Source organism: Pipistrellus hanaki, assembly GCF_964339955.1.
Source record: "Pipistrellus hanaki genome assembly, chromosome: 1".
Taxonomy (NCBI): Eukaryota; Metazoa; Chordata; class Mammalia; order Chiroptera; family Vespertilionidae; genus Pipistrellus; species Pipistrellus hanaki.
In genome coordinates, this window is record NC_140503.1 from 27,315,669 (window position 1) to 27,331,558 (window position 15,890).

The following is a 15,890-nucleotide window of genomic DNA, read 5'->3' on the forward strand; positions in this document are numbered from 1 at the left end:
AAAAATACCAAGACCATATCATCTCACACTCTATAGACTGTCTACTATCAAAAGCCTCCAGGAAATCCAAACAAACAAATATTAAATAACAAGGGTTGATAAAGTTGATAAATTAGAATTGTGCATTTTTGGTGGGAATATAAAATGATACAACCATTAAGGAAAACAGTATGGTAGTTCTTTAAAAAATAAAAACAGAATTACTCTATGACACAGCAATTCTGCTTCTGGGTATATAACCAATGAAGTAAAAGCAGGGTTTCAAACAGATATTAGCACGCCCATGTCCACAACAGCATTATTCACAATAGTCAAAAAAAAGAAGCAACCTAGTGTTCAATGATGATTGAAAAAATAAAAAAAAGATGGCATCTTCCTTTTTCTTTATCTTAAAGACCCTTTAACATTTCTTGTAATATTGGTTTGGTGGTAATAAACTCCTTTACCTTTTTCTTGTCTGGGAAGTTCTTTATTTGCCTTCTTGATTGTAGTTCCTTGCTTTGAATCATTTTGTATATTTCATGCCAGTATCTTCTGGCCTGCAAAGTTTCTGTTGAGAATCAGCTGACAGCCTTAAGGGAACTCTCTTGTAGGTAATTAACTGGTTTATCTTGCTGCCTTTAAGATTTTCACTTTGGCTTTATGCTTTTGCATTTTAATTATGATGTGTCTCAGAGTGGGCTTCTTTAGAGTCATCTTGTTTGGAACTCTCTGTGCTTCTTGAACTTGTATATATATATTTCCTTCAACAGGTTAGATACTTATTTTTTTCATATAAGTTTTCTTTAAAGAACTTTTAATATTTTGATTATTTTAGAGGGAGAGAAAGGAAGAAGGGAAAGATTAATTTGTTGTTCTGATATTTATGCACTCAATGGTTGCTCCTTATATGTGCCCTTACCAGAAATCAAACCCAAACCTCAGTCTATTGGGAAGACACTTTTACCAACTGAGCTACCTGGCCAGAACCCTCACCTAAGTTTTCAATTATTGCTCTCTTCTCTTCTCTTCTCTTCTCTTCTCTTCTCTTCTCTTCTCTTCTCTTCTCTTCTCTTCTCTTCTCTTCTCTTCTCTTCTCTTCTCTTCTCTTCTCTTCTCTTCTCTTCTCTTCTCTTCTCTTCTCTCCCCTCCTTCTGGAACCCCCATCATGCAAATGTTGGTACTCTTGAAGTCATCCCAGAGATTCCTTATAACTATCCACATTTTTTAATTCTTCTTTTTGCTGTTCTTATTGGGTGTTTGCTGCTTATGTATCTTTCAATTGCTGATTTGATCCTCTGCTTCACCTACTCTACTGTTGATCCCCTGTAATGTATTCTTCATTTCAGTTAGTGTATTCTTAATTTCTAACACTCTTTGTTAGAGTTTCCATGTCCTTTTTAATGCTATACTGAATTTCTTTAGTATCCTTACAACCATTGTTTTAAATTCTGTATCTGGTTAGTTTGCATACCTCCATTTCAGTAAGTTCTTTTTCTGGAGATTTATCTTGTTTTTTCATTTGGGAACTGTTTCTTTGTAGTATTTTGACTGCTTCCTGATGCTTGTTTCTATGTATTAGGTAGAGCTGCCAGGTTGGTAGTATTCCCTCATACAGTAGATGTCCTTTAGGGCCCAGTGGTACAGCCATCCAAGCCACCTGACCCAAGTACACCAGGTATGTCCCCATGTGGGTTTTGTTCTTCCTGTATTAGTTCAGTTTTGAATGCTGATGACACATAACTGGAATTGACCCCTAGGCCGTTTGACTGAGAGGGCTGGCCATTGCCACTATGGAGGATCTGCTGTGCAAAAGCCAACCCTACAGAGTACACTTGCTTCAGTGAGGCTTTTGTGCCCTCTTGAGTCCAACCCTTCAGAATGTCACTCGTGGAAGTGGTTGTGTTATATTCTGACATGGTCTAAAGCTATCCATTTAGTACACTAGTTCTGAGACCTCCTGGTAATTGCAGACTATCACCTGTGTCCTTCCAGGGAATTCCGAAAATAAGCTATGGCCCCTACTTGTGCTGGGCTTTGATATGCCTAAGAGGCACCAATCTGTGAACCAAGGCTGGCACACTAATGCAAGAACTAGGCCCACTTAGCAAGGAGTATGGGATATGCAGAGGTCAAATGCTGCTTGTTTAAGAAATTTTAGTTAAGTTGGAAGCATGAGTAAGAGAGGCCATTTGTATGAAAAAGCCACTGGAAAAAACTTGGATGAGCCTGAAAATTGAATGGAGTGTGTCTCAGGGCATCACCAAGGTGGCAAACAGTGTTAGTCAGGTTGATGGAAAACCAGTTATAGCACCTGCCAGTTCTGTGGGGGAAGTCTTGGCAAAAGAACAATGGCCTCTGCCAGGACTTTTGCCTGGCAGAAAACTGTCCCTCCAGCCCTGGGCCTGAAGTCAGATAATTCTGTTCCTCCCCATACGTTCCAATACCTTTCAAAAGCTATTGTGCCAGTAGTGCTACAGCTTAGATAGAGTGAGTCCAAGTAAATCTGTGCTCAGCCCCTTTAAGAGGAGTGCCAGGGGCTCCAGAAGCTCTCTATCTCATGCAGTCACCACCATCCTGGTTAGTTTTTACAGTCCTATGTTATAGGGATTTCTCTTTCCAGCAGTGAAATCCTGGTCTGGGGTTTCTGGTGTGGAGCTTGGACCCCTGGCTCTTCAGAGGAGAACCTTAATAGCCTAGATATCCCTATCAATTTTTACTGCCAGACATAGGTGTGGGCCCAGCCCTTTCCATGTCTACCAGTCTCAATGTTGCTTATTGTCCTTAGTTGTAAGACTTCAGTTTACTAGATTTCAGGTGGTATTGAATGATTCTTGTTTTGTAGTTCAGTTATAATTTTGATGTGATTGTGGGAGGTTCCAAGTACCTCTTTCATTTATGCCACCAACTTGACCAGAACTCCCCAAAACTAGAAAGTCTTACTTAAGAATTCACAACTTTTTCTTTTTCCAAAGCATCTCTCCTTCATATGTTCTACAATATAGCTCACTCAATTCATTCAAGTCCAATAATTAATTTACTACAATAAAAAAAATCTTGGGGTGTATATTATATAAAGAGTTTAGATAAATTACAAAGGGTCTATCACATTATTCCAGTAGCTTCATCAGATTTAACGATATGAATTTGTCACTTTTAATTTGCATCACTCAGATAATTAGTGACTTTGAGCATGTTTTCATTTATCTCTTGGCCTTCTGTATGTCCTCTTTCCCAAAGAGTCTATTTAGGTCCCTTGCCCAGATTTTTTTTTTTGTTTGTTTGGTTTTTTGTTTGTTTGTTTGTTGTTGTTGTTGTTGTTGTTGTTGTTTGTGTGTGTGTGTGTGTGTGTGTGTTTTATTGGATTGTTTATCTTTCTTTTGTTAAGTTGTATGAGTTCCTGGTAAATGTTGGGAGATTAAACCCTTATCAGAGATAACATTGGAAAATATGTTTTCCCATGCAGTGGGCTTTCTTGCTGTTTTGTTGATGGCTTCTTTTGCTGTGCAGAAGCTTTTAATTTTGATGTAATCCATTTGTTTATTTTCTCCTTAGTTTCCATTGCCCTATGAGCTGAGCTGCATTGGTAAAGATATTGCTACAACAAATGTCTGCTATTTTGATGCCTATGGCTTCTTTTAAGATTTTTATGGTTCCCCATCTTTCGTTTAACTCTATCCATTTTGAGTTTATTTTTGTGTATGGTGTAAATTGATGGTCTAGTTAAAATTTTTTTAAATGTATTTGTCCAATTTTTCCAACACCATTTATTGAAGACTGTCTTGACTCTATTGTACACTCTTGCCTCCTTTGTCAAATATTAATTGAGCATATTGGCTTGAGGCAATTTTGGGGTTTTCTGTTCAGTTCCATTGGTCGATATGTATGTTCTTGTGCCAGTACCAGGCAGTGTTGAGAACGGTGGTTTTGTACTAGTAATATAGCTTGATATATGATATTGTGATCCTCCCTACTTTGTTATTCTTTCTGAGGATTGCCACAGCTTTTCAGGGTTTTTATTTTTTATTTTTATTTTTTTGGAGAGTATTTTCCTTAGTCTGTGAAATATGCCATTGGTATTTTTATGGGGATTGCATTAAATCTATAGATTGCTTTGGATAGTAAGGAAATTTTAATGATGTTGATTCTAAAAATCCATGAACACGGTATATTCTGCCATTTGTTTATGTCTTCCTCGATCTCTTTCTTCAATGTCCTGTAGTTTTCCATGTACAGGTCTTTTACCTCCTTAGTTAAGTTTATTCCTAGGTATCTTAATTTTTTTGTTGCAATGGTAAATGAGATTGTTTTTGTTGTTTCTCTTCTTGTGAGTTTACTATTGATGTATAAAAAGGCCATAGATTTTGGGTGTTAATTTTGTATCCTACTCATTACTGAATTAATTAAGTCTAGAAGCTTTTTTGATGGAGTCTTTAGGGTTTTCTGTGTATAATATCATGTCATCTGTGAATAATGATGGTTTTACTTCTTCTTTTCCAATTTGAATGCCTTTTATTTCTTCTTGTCTGATGGCTAAGGCTAGCACTTCTAGTACTATGTCGAACAGGAGTGGTGAAAATGGGCATCCCTGTCTTGTTCCTATTCTTTTTGCCCATTCAGTATGATGGTGGCTGTAGGCTTGTCATATAAGACTTTTATTATGTATAATCCCTCTATTCCCACTTTGCTGAGAGTTTTTATCAAGAAAGGGTGTTGGGTTTTTTTCAAATGCTTTTTCTGTATCAACTGATATGATTATGTGATTTTGTCTCTCAATTTATGTGATGGATCACATTTATTGATTTGTGGATAGTTTACCAGCCTCAAAATAATCACACTTTATCATGGCGTATGATCATAATGCTGGATCCGATTTGCTAGAATTTGGTTGAGGATTTCATCATCTATGTTCATCAGAGATATTGGCCTATAATTCTCTTTCTTTGTAGTGTTTTTATCTGGTTTGGGGATTTGGCTTCATAGAAAAAGCTTGGCAATGTGCCTTCCTCTTGAATTTTTTTGAATAATCTGGAGGAGAATAGTTTTTAGTTCTTTAAATGTTTAGTCAAATTCCCCTGTGAAGCCATCCAGACCAGACCTTCTGTTTGCTGAAAGTTTTTTTTATTACTGCTTCAATTATATTGTTAGTTATCAGCCTATTCAGGCTTTTTTTTTTCTCTTCCTGACTATGTTTTGGAAGATTTATATAATTCTTAATAAAGAAAAAGTTATTTCCAAATCCAAGCGGCAAAGGCAAAATAGAAAAATATTTTATAATAAATTCTTTTTTTAATATATATTTTTTATTTCAGAGAGAAAGGGAGAGGGAGAGACAGATAGAAACACCAATGATGAGAATCACTGATTGGCTGCCTCCTGCATGCCCCACACTGGGGATTAAGTTTACAACCTGGGCATGTGCCCTGACAGGGAATTGAACCATGAACTCCTGGTTCATAGGTTGATGATCAACTATTTAGCCATACCAACCGAGCTTCACTAAATTCTTACATTCTAGACTAATGCCAAGTTAAGAAAATGATTCTGAATTAAGATAGTATCTGGGTACTTTAAAACAGAAAACTCAAAATTATTTTGTGCATCCAATACAGTACTAATCTGAGATAAAATTTCCTTAAAATACTAAGGTTAGATTTAGAATTTAGTTACATGTTACATGATAAATATTATTCTCGATTCTGGAAAGAAGTATCAAATTCTGTCAAAATGCTATAATTCATTATTTTAATCTACTATCTATAATAATAAAAGCATAATATGCCAATCATACTGGATGACCTTCCTTCCTAACAAAGCCTCAGTGGGCAAAGGCTGCGGCAGAGGCAGCAGAGGCCCCTGGCCGCAACAGTGGCGGATGGAAGACAGGGCCGAGGCTTGCATGAATTTCGTGCATTGGGCCTCTAGTTGAAGTATAGTTCTCCACAGCTTTTATATCTTTAAATTCCACATGAGCATATTATTTTCCACAAATATTGCATTAAATAGATATGTAATCCTATTACATTAAAAATATACCTTGCAAATAATAATGCAATTATTTAATTTATTTACTCAAATAAATATTACTCAACATTCATTGACTAGGAATATTTACATTCACATACACTAATTATATTCTTAATTAAATATTTATAGGACTGACAGGACAACTGTCAGTCTTCATTGGAATAAAAATTATGAAGAAAGAATATGGGAAATCCTTTTGATAAAAAAAAAAAGAGAAAGATTAAGAAAAACAGTTGAGATTTGGTTTTGGTTTTGGAAAGTCATTTCTGAATTAATTATATTAAAATCTTCAATTTTCAATCATTTTCAAAATTTTGTATCTGTGATTATGGTACATATTTTTAAATGAATAAAAATAATTAAGGAATCAATAACCTTCAGGTTCAACAAATTTTTGCTTAAAGCAGTTCTGTTACAACTCTTTTGAAAAAAGTCACACCAACCACAAACTTTTAAATTATAATTAATACTAGAAGCCAATACTCACAAAGAAGGATCTTGTACGAGATCTTTGAGATTTATCCCACTGCGATCTTCTGCAAGATTCCTGAAGCAACTATCACTCACTAAACAGGAAAGGGGGAAAGAAAAATAAAATTAATTTTTGTTTAGATTTCATTTAACTTACTGCTGACAAAATTAATTTTGAAATTAAAATTCTCTCTCAGGATACAGTTTTTCCAAATAGCAATATTGGTTAATCTCTGGGCCTGGTACACTTAGCAAGAAATATTAATATTAATATTCAATCACAAACCAATAATATAAACACAAAAACTCTAAATAAAGTACAGTGTATAAAAGAGTAAACCTTTTAAAAATTTTGTTATTTTTTACAAAGCTAAGTTATCAGCATAGAGTGGAAAGTCACTGCTTCCACAAAACTTGAAAAAAATATAAATTATTGCCCCAAATCATATTTTTAAATATACTGAAAAACAATGGAAATAAAATCTATACTAATAAAAGGGTAACATGCTAATTAGACCTGGAGACCTTCTGAGAGACCTTCCGGATATCCTTCTGGACAAAGCCATGGTGGTAGGGCCTAGGCAGAGGCAATTAGGGGCGAGCAGGCCTGGAGGGGAGAGCAGTTGGGGGTGATCAGATTGGTGGTGTGTGTGTGTGTGTGTGTGTGTGTGTGTGTGTGTGTGTGTGGAGTTGGGGTTGAGCAGGCCAGCAGTGGGGGGACAGTTGGAGGCGAGCAGGCTGGCAGGTGGGGCAGTTGGGGTTGAGCAAGCTGGCAGGTGGGGACAGTTGGGGTGATCAGGCCAACAAGGGGGGGCAGTTGAGGGCAAGCAGGCTGGCGGGAGGGGCAGTTGGAGGCGAGCAGGCCAACAGGGGGGCAGTTAGGGGTGATCAGACTGGCAAGGGGAGCAGTTGGGGACAAGAAGGGCGGCAGGGGGGGCAGTTGGGTGTGATCAGGCCAGCAGGTAGAGTAGTTAGGGGCAATCAGGCAGCAGGCAGGTGAGTGGTTAGGAGCCAGTGGTCCCGGTTTGTGAGAGGGATGTCTGGCTGCCAGTTTAGCCCCAATCCCTGTGGGACATCCCCAGAGGAGTCAGAGATTGGAGTGGGTGCAGGCCAGGCTGAGGAACACTCCACACCCCGTGCACAAATGTTATGCACAGGGCCACTAGTAAATAAAGAAAAAAGTAATATCTATTCTTAGGTAAGCTTGGACTGTTTGCTTTCATTTCTGGGAGATGTGCCATTTAGACACAAGCTAAGATTCAGAAAGAGTGACACCACCAAGGAAAAGAGAAACCAGCATAGCTCTTTATGATAGATTGGAATTTTATGAAATTCTCCAAATACAGAGAGTTTTCTATTGGGAGATCTGTTGAGGACTTGGACTCCATGAATGGACTAAGAAAGAAGGACAGATTGAGTCAGAAAGGGGGAAAAATGTTTTCTGTAGTGTTATAGTGCTTAGGAGTCAAAGTCACACTGTAACAGCGCCTACCACTTATAGTATAGAATTTCAACAGGTTTCCCATCAAAACATTTGTTTTCAACCAAAAGCACCCCACCTTGAGAGGGGGAATGAAAAAGAGGCGGCAAAACCCAAAAGGTAGAGCAAAATCTAGTACAACATCACAGTTCATTAAGTATAGTCACACCAAAGAGAAATACCTGCAACAAAACAAGTCTTACTTTTAAGACATTTAAAACCAGAGGTACGAGGTATATGTAAAGGTGACACTCAAATCACCCAGCTCAAATCATGGTTGAGTAAAGGTAATTAGCACTTCATTATTTCTTTGTAATATAGCAAATATATATATATATTGTATATATATATAACATTTACATCAACCTTGTTATCCTATATAAACAGTTTTTGGGATACAATAATAATTATGAAACAGGGGCTACAAATATGACTAATAACTAATAAAAATAATATCTATAAGCTGACCTACAGATGATACAGATTTAGAAGATAAAGACTTTAAGAAAACTATATAACAAAGGTTAAATAAGGCACAGAAAAGTGCTCACAGAAGAAGAAAAATTCAACAGATAAATCTTTGGAAATAATTAAATAGTGATTTTAGAACTGAAAAATACCATATGTGAAGTTGAAAAATCAGTGGCTAAGTTTTATAGCTGACCCAACACAGCAAAAGACAGGCTAGTGAACTTGAAGAGATCAGCAGAAAATATCTAACTAAAGCACAGAAAGAAAGAAAAAATGAGAAAAACAAAACAAAAAAGACATGTGGGAATTAACCCAGCTTAACCACAGTTGAGGAGAGAGAATGAGGATAAAGTAATAGTTGTGTTTTTTTTAAAAGAGCTAAGAGTACACCTAAACTGATACTATATATTATCTCACTAACTAAGGAAGTATAGCCAACCCAAGAATGAAAAAATGAATAAAAGAAAATCAGATGCAGCAGTAAAATGGCTGAATATTAAAGAAAACCTTAAGTACAGCTAGGAAGAAACAGGAGACATCACCATCAAAGGAAAAGCAAACCTTATAGCTGAGTATTCAACATAAACTGTGGAATCAGAAGACAATGAAATGACATGTTTAAAATGCTGGGTGAGGGAGGAGACTCTGAGAATATAAAAAAATCTATATCTTGATAAAATATTTATTCTAAAATTAAAGGCAAAACAATGCTGTATATAATACTAGAGGCCCAGTGCAGGAAATTTGTGTGTGGCGGGGTATGGGCCCTCAGCCTGGCCTGCACCCTCTCCAATCGGGACCAGTCAGGGGATGTCCAGCTGCCAATTTAAACATGGACGGGACGGCTGGCTCCTACCTGCTCACCTGCCTGCCTGCCTGATCACCCCTAACCGCCTCTGCTTGCCAATTTGATCACCCCTAACCACCTCTGCCTGGGCCCTGCCAACATGGCTTTGTCCGGAAGGATGTCTGGAAGACGTCTAGTCTATCTGGTCTAATTAGCATAGTACCCTTTTATTAGTATAGATTTTATATTAGGTAAGCATAAATATTAAACGATTATTTCCTATTTCAAGTTAACAGTAAACACACACACACACACACACACACACACACACACACACACACACACTGAGTGGCCAGATTATCATGATCTCAGAACGCATAATAATCTGACCACTCATTGCAGACTGACCACAGAGTTGGGATTTTAAAATAAGGTTTTTCCATGTATAAGAACTGCATTGTGGAGTTAGAAAGAAGCAGAGGACTTACTAGCCAGAAGCTGGGGACCACTATCTCCTGGTCCCTTGACATATCAAGATTTGCAAGCTTTCCCTTATTCATAAGTATACTGTGTGGCCAGATTATTATGCATTCAGAGATAATAATCTGGCCACTCAGTGTGTGTGTGTGTGTGTGTGTGTGTGTGTGTGTGTGTGTGTGTGTATGCCATTTATAATCTTCATAAAAAGCAAGAATATTACATTAAAAATATTTAAAGTTGAAAAAGGTTTGAATTCTTATTAATTGCCCCCAAAATCCCCATGTTTTTTGCAACGAGTGAAGTAATTTTGATTAATATATAATTTTCATTCCATATTTAATAAACACTGATCTCAACCTATTGATTTGAGACAAAATTTCTGCTTTTCATAACTTTAACAAAAATGCTCTTTATTATACCATTAAATGAGTAGGACCAAAAAAGAAAATGTTGGCATATTTTAAGGAAAGTTGTTTTCAGCTGAGTTGAACTAAAATTGAAAGTATGATAATACATTATAAAATTTGTTCTCATAAAGTTTCTTGCCCAATTTGGCAAATGCAAGTGCTTAATTATAAATATCAAGGGCCTATAGGTTTAGTAGGCTTAATTAAAATGGAATAAACCTTTGATCCTTTAAAGGCTTGCTAGTCAGCTCTCTGTGAAATGAGTTTTGCTAAAAAAGGCCCTTTTCTAAAATTCATGTCCAATCCAAATATTAAGTTAAAAACAGAAGAAATCTATAAAGAAATGGTTTATTAACAAAAAATTCTGAAACTTTTGGCTGCCTAAGAAAATACATTTTTTAGTTAAAATTTTTTTCAACAATGCAACAAACATTACTTCTGAATTATAAATAAGAATAGAGGCCTGGAGCACGAAATTCATACAGTTGCGGGGGGTGGGAGGGGGGGCGGGAGTTGTTCCTCAGCCCAGTCTGCAACCTCTCCAATTTGGGACTTCTTGGGGGATGTCTTCAACTGCCCTTCCCTGTTGCCCTCCCCTGCAGGCCTGGTCCCCCCCCCCCCCAACTGACCTTCCCTGCTGGCCCGGTCAGTAACCCCTAACTGTCCTCCCTTGCAGGCCTGGCTGCCCCTAACTGCCTCTGCCTGCCTAATCACCCCTAACTGCCCTCCCCGGCTAACCTGATCTTGCCCCCAATGGCCTCTGCCTGCCTGATTACCCCTAACTGCCCTTACCTTGCTGGCCTGATCTCACCCTCAACTTCCCTTCCCTGCTGGCCTGATCTCGCCCCCAATGGCCCTCCCCTGCTGGTGTGGTTGCCCCCAACTACCTTCCCCTGTCAGCCTAATCTCAATCTTAATAATCCTCCCCTGCCTCCCTGATTGCCTGCCGGCCTGATTGCCTCCAAGTGCCCATCCTACTGGCCTGATCTTGCCCCCAATAGCCCTCTCCTGATGACCTGATCTCACCCCCAACTGCCCTCCCCTACCACCTAATTTGGTTCTGATTGGTAAATTTCTATGTGATTCAGCATCTAAAGCTCCACCTCCTAGGCAGCTATTGGCTCCTCACAATTCACCCAGATGTGGTTCTGACTGGTTGGTTTCTATGTCAGTCGGTGTCAAAAGTTCTGCCTCCTAGGCAGCCATTGGCACCTCACACTTCACCTAGATTTGGTTGTGAATTGTCAGTTTCAATGCCAGATAGTGTCTCTGGGCCTAATTCTAGACCTGATCAGAGAGGAGGTCCTGATCAGCAGCCCCCCTGGAGGCCTGGAGAGAAACAGAGGTATGGCTGCTGGCGAAGCCCAGAGAGAAAGAGCGAGGCAACAGCAGATCAACAGCAGCCATGAAGGCTGGGAATCAGACCCTGCCTCTCTATTTGGGCCTCTCTGTGGGCCTGAACCATAGTCCTCTAAGTAGTCAGTGCTGAGTCACCGTGCCCACACAGCGGCTGTCAGTGCATGGCAAGCCAACATTGGCTGCAGGACTGACTTCCGGTCCGTTGAGCCTTCAGTCATTTTGGACATTACAGACCCTGGGTTTTTATATATTAGGATAAGGTGTCTTTAAACAGCTGACGAAAATGTTGTGAACAAAGGCTCAATAAACTACCCCTGAAATTCCTCTAGGAGTAATAAATTCAGTATCTACTAATTCAGTGTGTGCACATCTTTATAGTACAAATAATAGCCCTTCGTAGGAATCAGTGTGTGAGTAGCTTGCTGCTGCTTGCCTCAGTTGGCCACCTGCTCATTACTGCTGGTAGCTCTCTCCTGCTTATAGCTCGCTGTCCCATCCTACTGGAGCTTTCTGCCTGCTGGTCTCCCCTCCTGTAGCTCTCCACCCAATGTCCCACCATCCTGTAGCTCCCACTGACACCCTCACAGCTTGCTGCCCTGCCCCCTCCTTGTATCTCTCTGCTGCCTTCTTGTAGCTTGTAGTTTGCTTCCCCATCCTCCTGCAGATCCGTGATCCAGTCCTTACATGGTGGGTCGTTATGTTTCAAAGCATAACTGATAATTAGCATATTCCTCTCTTATTATATAGGACTACAGGCCCTATGCACGAAAATTCGTGCAAGAGTAGGTCTTCCCTCCCTTGCTGCTGGCACCAGCTACCCTCCAACATCCTCCTCCGGCTGCCAGCAGGCACCTGGGACCTGGGCTAACTTCCCTTGGGCTGTCCACTGACACTTGGGACCCAACTAGCTTCCCTCCTAACCTGGCTTCATTAGGAAGGACGTCCAGAATAACATCAGGTCTAATTAGCATATTATCCTTCTATTATTATAGACTAGAGGCTTGATGCATGAAATTCGTGCAAAGGGGGATGGGGTGTTGGTGTCCCTCAGCCCAGCCTGCACCCTCTCCAATCTGGGACCCCTCGAGGTGGACACTCCTCTCACAATCCAGGACTGCTGGCTCCCAACTGCTCACCTGCCTGTCTTCCTGATTGCCCCTAACTGCTTCTTCTGCCAGCCTGATCACCCCCTAACCACTCTGCTGCCAGCCTGATTAATGTCTAATTGCTCCCCTGTCAGCCTGTTTGACCCCAACTTCTCTCCTCTGCCAGCCTAGTCACCCCTAACTGCCCTCCCCTGCAGGGTTAATCACCTCCAACTGCACTTCCTTTCAGGTCTGGTCCCTCTCAACTGCCTTGTCTTGCAGGCCTGGTGCCTCCCAACTGCCCTCCTATGCTGGCCATCTTGTGGTGGCCATCTTGTGTCCACATAGGGGCAGGATTTTGTCCACATGGGGGCAGCTACTGTGTGTTCAAGTGATGGTCAATCTGCATATTATTATTTTATTAGATAGGATAAAGGCCTGGTGCACGGGTGGAGGCCAGCTGGTTTGCCCTGAAAGGTATCCTGGATCAGGGTGTGGGTTCCCTTGGGGTGTGGGGTGGCCTGAGGGAGGGGCCAGTGGTGGTTTGCAGGCCAGCCACGCCCCCTGGTGACGGAAGCAGAGGCCCTGGTATCTGGAATGTATTTTCCTTCTACAATTGAAACTTTGTAGCCTGGAGCGGAGCCAAGCCTCCTGCTTGCTCTGTGGCCAGCAGCCATTTCTGTTTGGATTTGTTTACCTTTATAGAATAATTTGTTTAACTTATAGAATAATTGAAAGTTTGTAGCCTTGAGTGGAGGCATAAGCTGGCAAGGGTGGGCGAAAAGCTTCGCTTCCATTGTCCAGGAAACCCAAGCCTTCCTCCTGCTCTCTGTGGCTATAGCCATCTTGGTTGGGTTTATTTGCATACTCACTCTGATTGGCTGGTGGGTGTAATGGAGTGATGTTTAATTTGAATATTACTCTTTTATTAGGTAAGAGGATACTATAAGTAATGAAAATGAACTGTGTTTAGAATATGACCATATACATAGTAAAAGCTCAGTAACTAATAATTAGCATTACTGGTTTATTAATATTTAGCACAAGCACATACTCAAACCTCTGCTGAATTACTGCCTGAATAAAAATAAGAACCAATAGAAAAAGAAAGAAAATTTCCTAATTATTCTTATAAAATAGGTATGACATTAACCCCAAAATTTGACAAAAATTACATAAGGAAAACTACAAATCAAATATACTTATAAATAACACTGTAAAAATCTTATGATATTTTTCAAAAGAATTCAAACTGTCCACACAAGAGAAGAAAGTCATAATTAATTTTGGCAGTTCTTAAAATAGTATACCAGCTTGATAATGTTAGCCAGATTTAATCAACTCATTTTTAAATGAAAACTTCCAAATAAAATCTTTTATCATTACCACAAATAAGAAAAGTATGACTTGCCATAAATAAAAGTAACAGTAAATATATATTTCATTGAATTCTAGCACAGAATGTTACTTACAGAATATTACAATATAAGCCCCCCTTTGTTAAAAAAGGAGAATGATAAATGTTCAAGGTGTGTGAAAAGATTATGTTTATGCATATAATGTAAAGGATTGAAAAACCATTAAAAAAGGAAAGGAAAAGCTTTTTAAGTGATTTGATACTATTTAATACTCTGCCCCTAACATTCCTAAAATCATCCCACATATCTCTGTATGTGACACTCTTTGAGAAACACTATATCATCTGTTTCTTAACTGTTATTATCTCTGGAAATATTTCTCCCCACAACAGTTTAAACTCTATTGACAGAAAATGAATCTTATATTTAATTCCCTATAGCATCTAGTCCAATAACTGATACACAGTAGGCACTTAATGATATGTTTAAGTGAACAAAAAAGATAACTCATTATACCAGGCAACTTATTCAGAACTGTTGAATTCTTAGAGCTGAAAAACCTCCGGAGATTACCTATTACTTTAACTTTACTCATTTAAAGATATGAGTGCTAAGGGCCAAAGACAATAAGTGACTAGCCTGATATTCAAATTTGTTTTTAGTGACACTGAGATTTCATAATTATCAGATGTCAAGTAAACGGCTAAAGGCAAATCAACCCTGTTAACATTTTATTTAAGGCCAGAAAGACAATAGATTTGGGAAGGGAGAAGGGAAGAGTCACAGACATTGAGAAATGTAACTTGCCCAAAAATGCCCCACAAGAAGAATTCTTAGGCTGGAAAAAATACTTAGCCAGAATTTCACCCATATTTCAAAGATTCTCCCAGGTGAAAGGGTAGAGAGGCAGAGGATTCTCTCAGGGAGATGGCTGTGTCCATGTCTTAGTGAGAATTTTCTAAACTTCTTTTATCACTATAAGAGTTGTCCCATGTCTGGAATCTCAAGCTTTTGTTGATTCCACTGGTTTCCTCCCATCTCCAACCCTCAATCCTGAACTAACGGTAAATATATATTCAACACTGCAAGAAGAGTTGCAATAAAAATACAAAATTCAAGTAACCCTTGGAGTGAAAATTTTGTCTCTAAAACTCTGATTTAATAATAATGTTTTTCTAGCCCATAGAAAAAAAATTTTGAGGATTAAAATAGAGACAGCTTCCTCAGAAGCAGACTTTAAAAATGAACTGGAAACATTACTATGTATGAAAAATAGTTATTTTGTTTGTAAATGATACAATTTAACTTTTAAAATGAGGAGTGGCATAGGGTTATTATAAGTATCTAGAGTATATTAAAAAAAAAAAAAAACACAAAAAACTGGCCAGATTCAGGGTCACTTCAGGAACATGGGGGTCTAAAACCTGGGAATCAAACACCCCATAAGGCAGGGGTCTTCAAACTACGGCCCGCGGGCCACATGCGGCCCGCAGAGGAGTCTGATCCGGCCCGCCAGGTTTTTTGGGCAGTGAGCGCAGCCGAGGTGTTACAGTAGGAATTAGTAGTTCATATAGTCTGGCCCTCCAGCTCTCTGAGGGACCGTGATCTGGCCCCCACTTTAAAAAGTTTGAGGACCCCTGCCATAAGGATTCTCTTTGCCTCTCCAGCTTTTTCATCTCTGCTTCTCTGTGAGTAGATCTCATTCTCTCCAAATAAACATAGGTTACCTATCTATATGGTATGGGAAATGGAAAGCAGGGCATGCTCTTTGGCAGGTTGGAACTCCTATCTACCCCGGATATATTACTACTAGTTGTCTGGTGCAGCCTGCACCCTCTCCAATCAGAAACCCCTTGGAGGATGTCTGATTGCCAGTTTAAGCCCGATCCCTGCAATCAGATAGCCTTCTCATAATCTGAGACTACTAGCTCCTAACCACTCGCCTGCCTGATTGCCCCCTAACTATACCCCTGTAGGCCTGACTGA

The 15,890-nt window shown here is 39.4% G+C and overlaps 1 protein-coding gene across 18 annotated transcripts in view; it reads right to left on the reverse strand.

Moving 5' to 3' along the window:
• GPHN (gephyrin) overlaps positions 1-15,890 on the reverse strand; it is a 349,286-nt gene that overhangs the window by 291,027 nt on the left and 42,369 nt on the right. For all 18 annotated transcript variants that reach the window (XM_084866488.1, XM_084866485.1, XM_084866487.1 and 15 more), the window contains exon 2: positions 6,494-6,572. In XM_084866488.1, the coding sequence (XP_084722614.1) occupies positions 6,494-6,572 (79 nt within the window). The remainder of the gene's footprint in view (positions 1-6,493; positions 6,573-15,890) is intronic.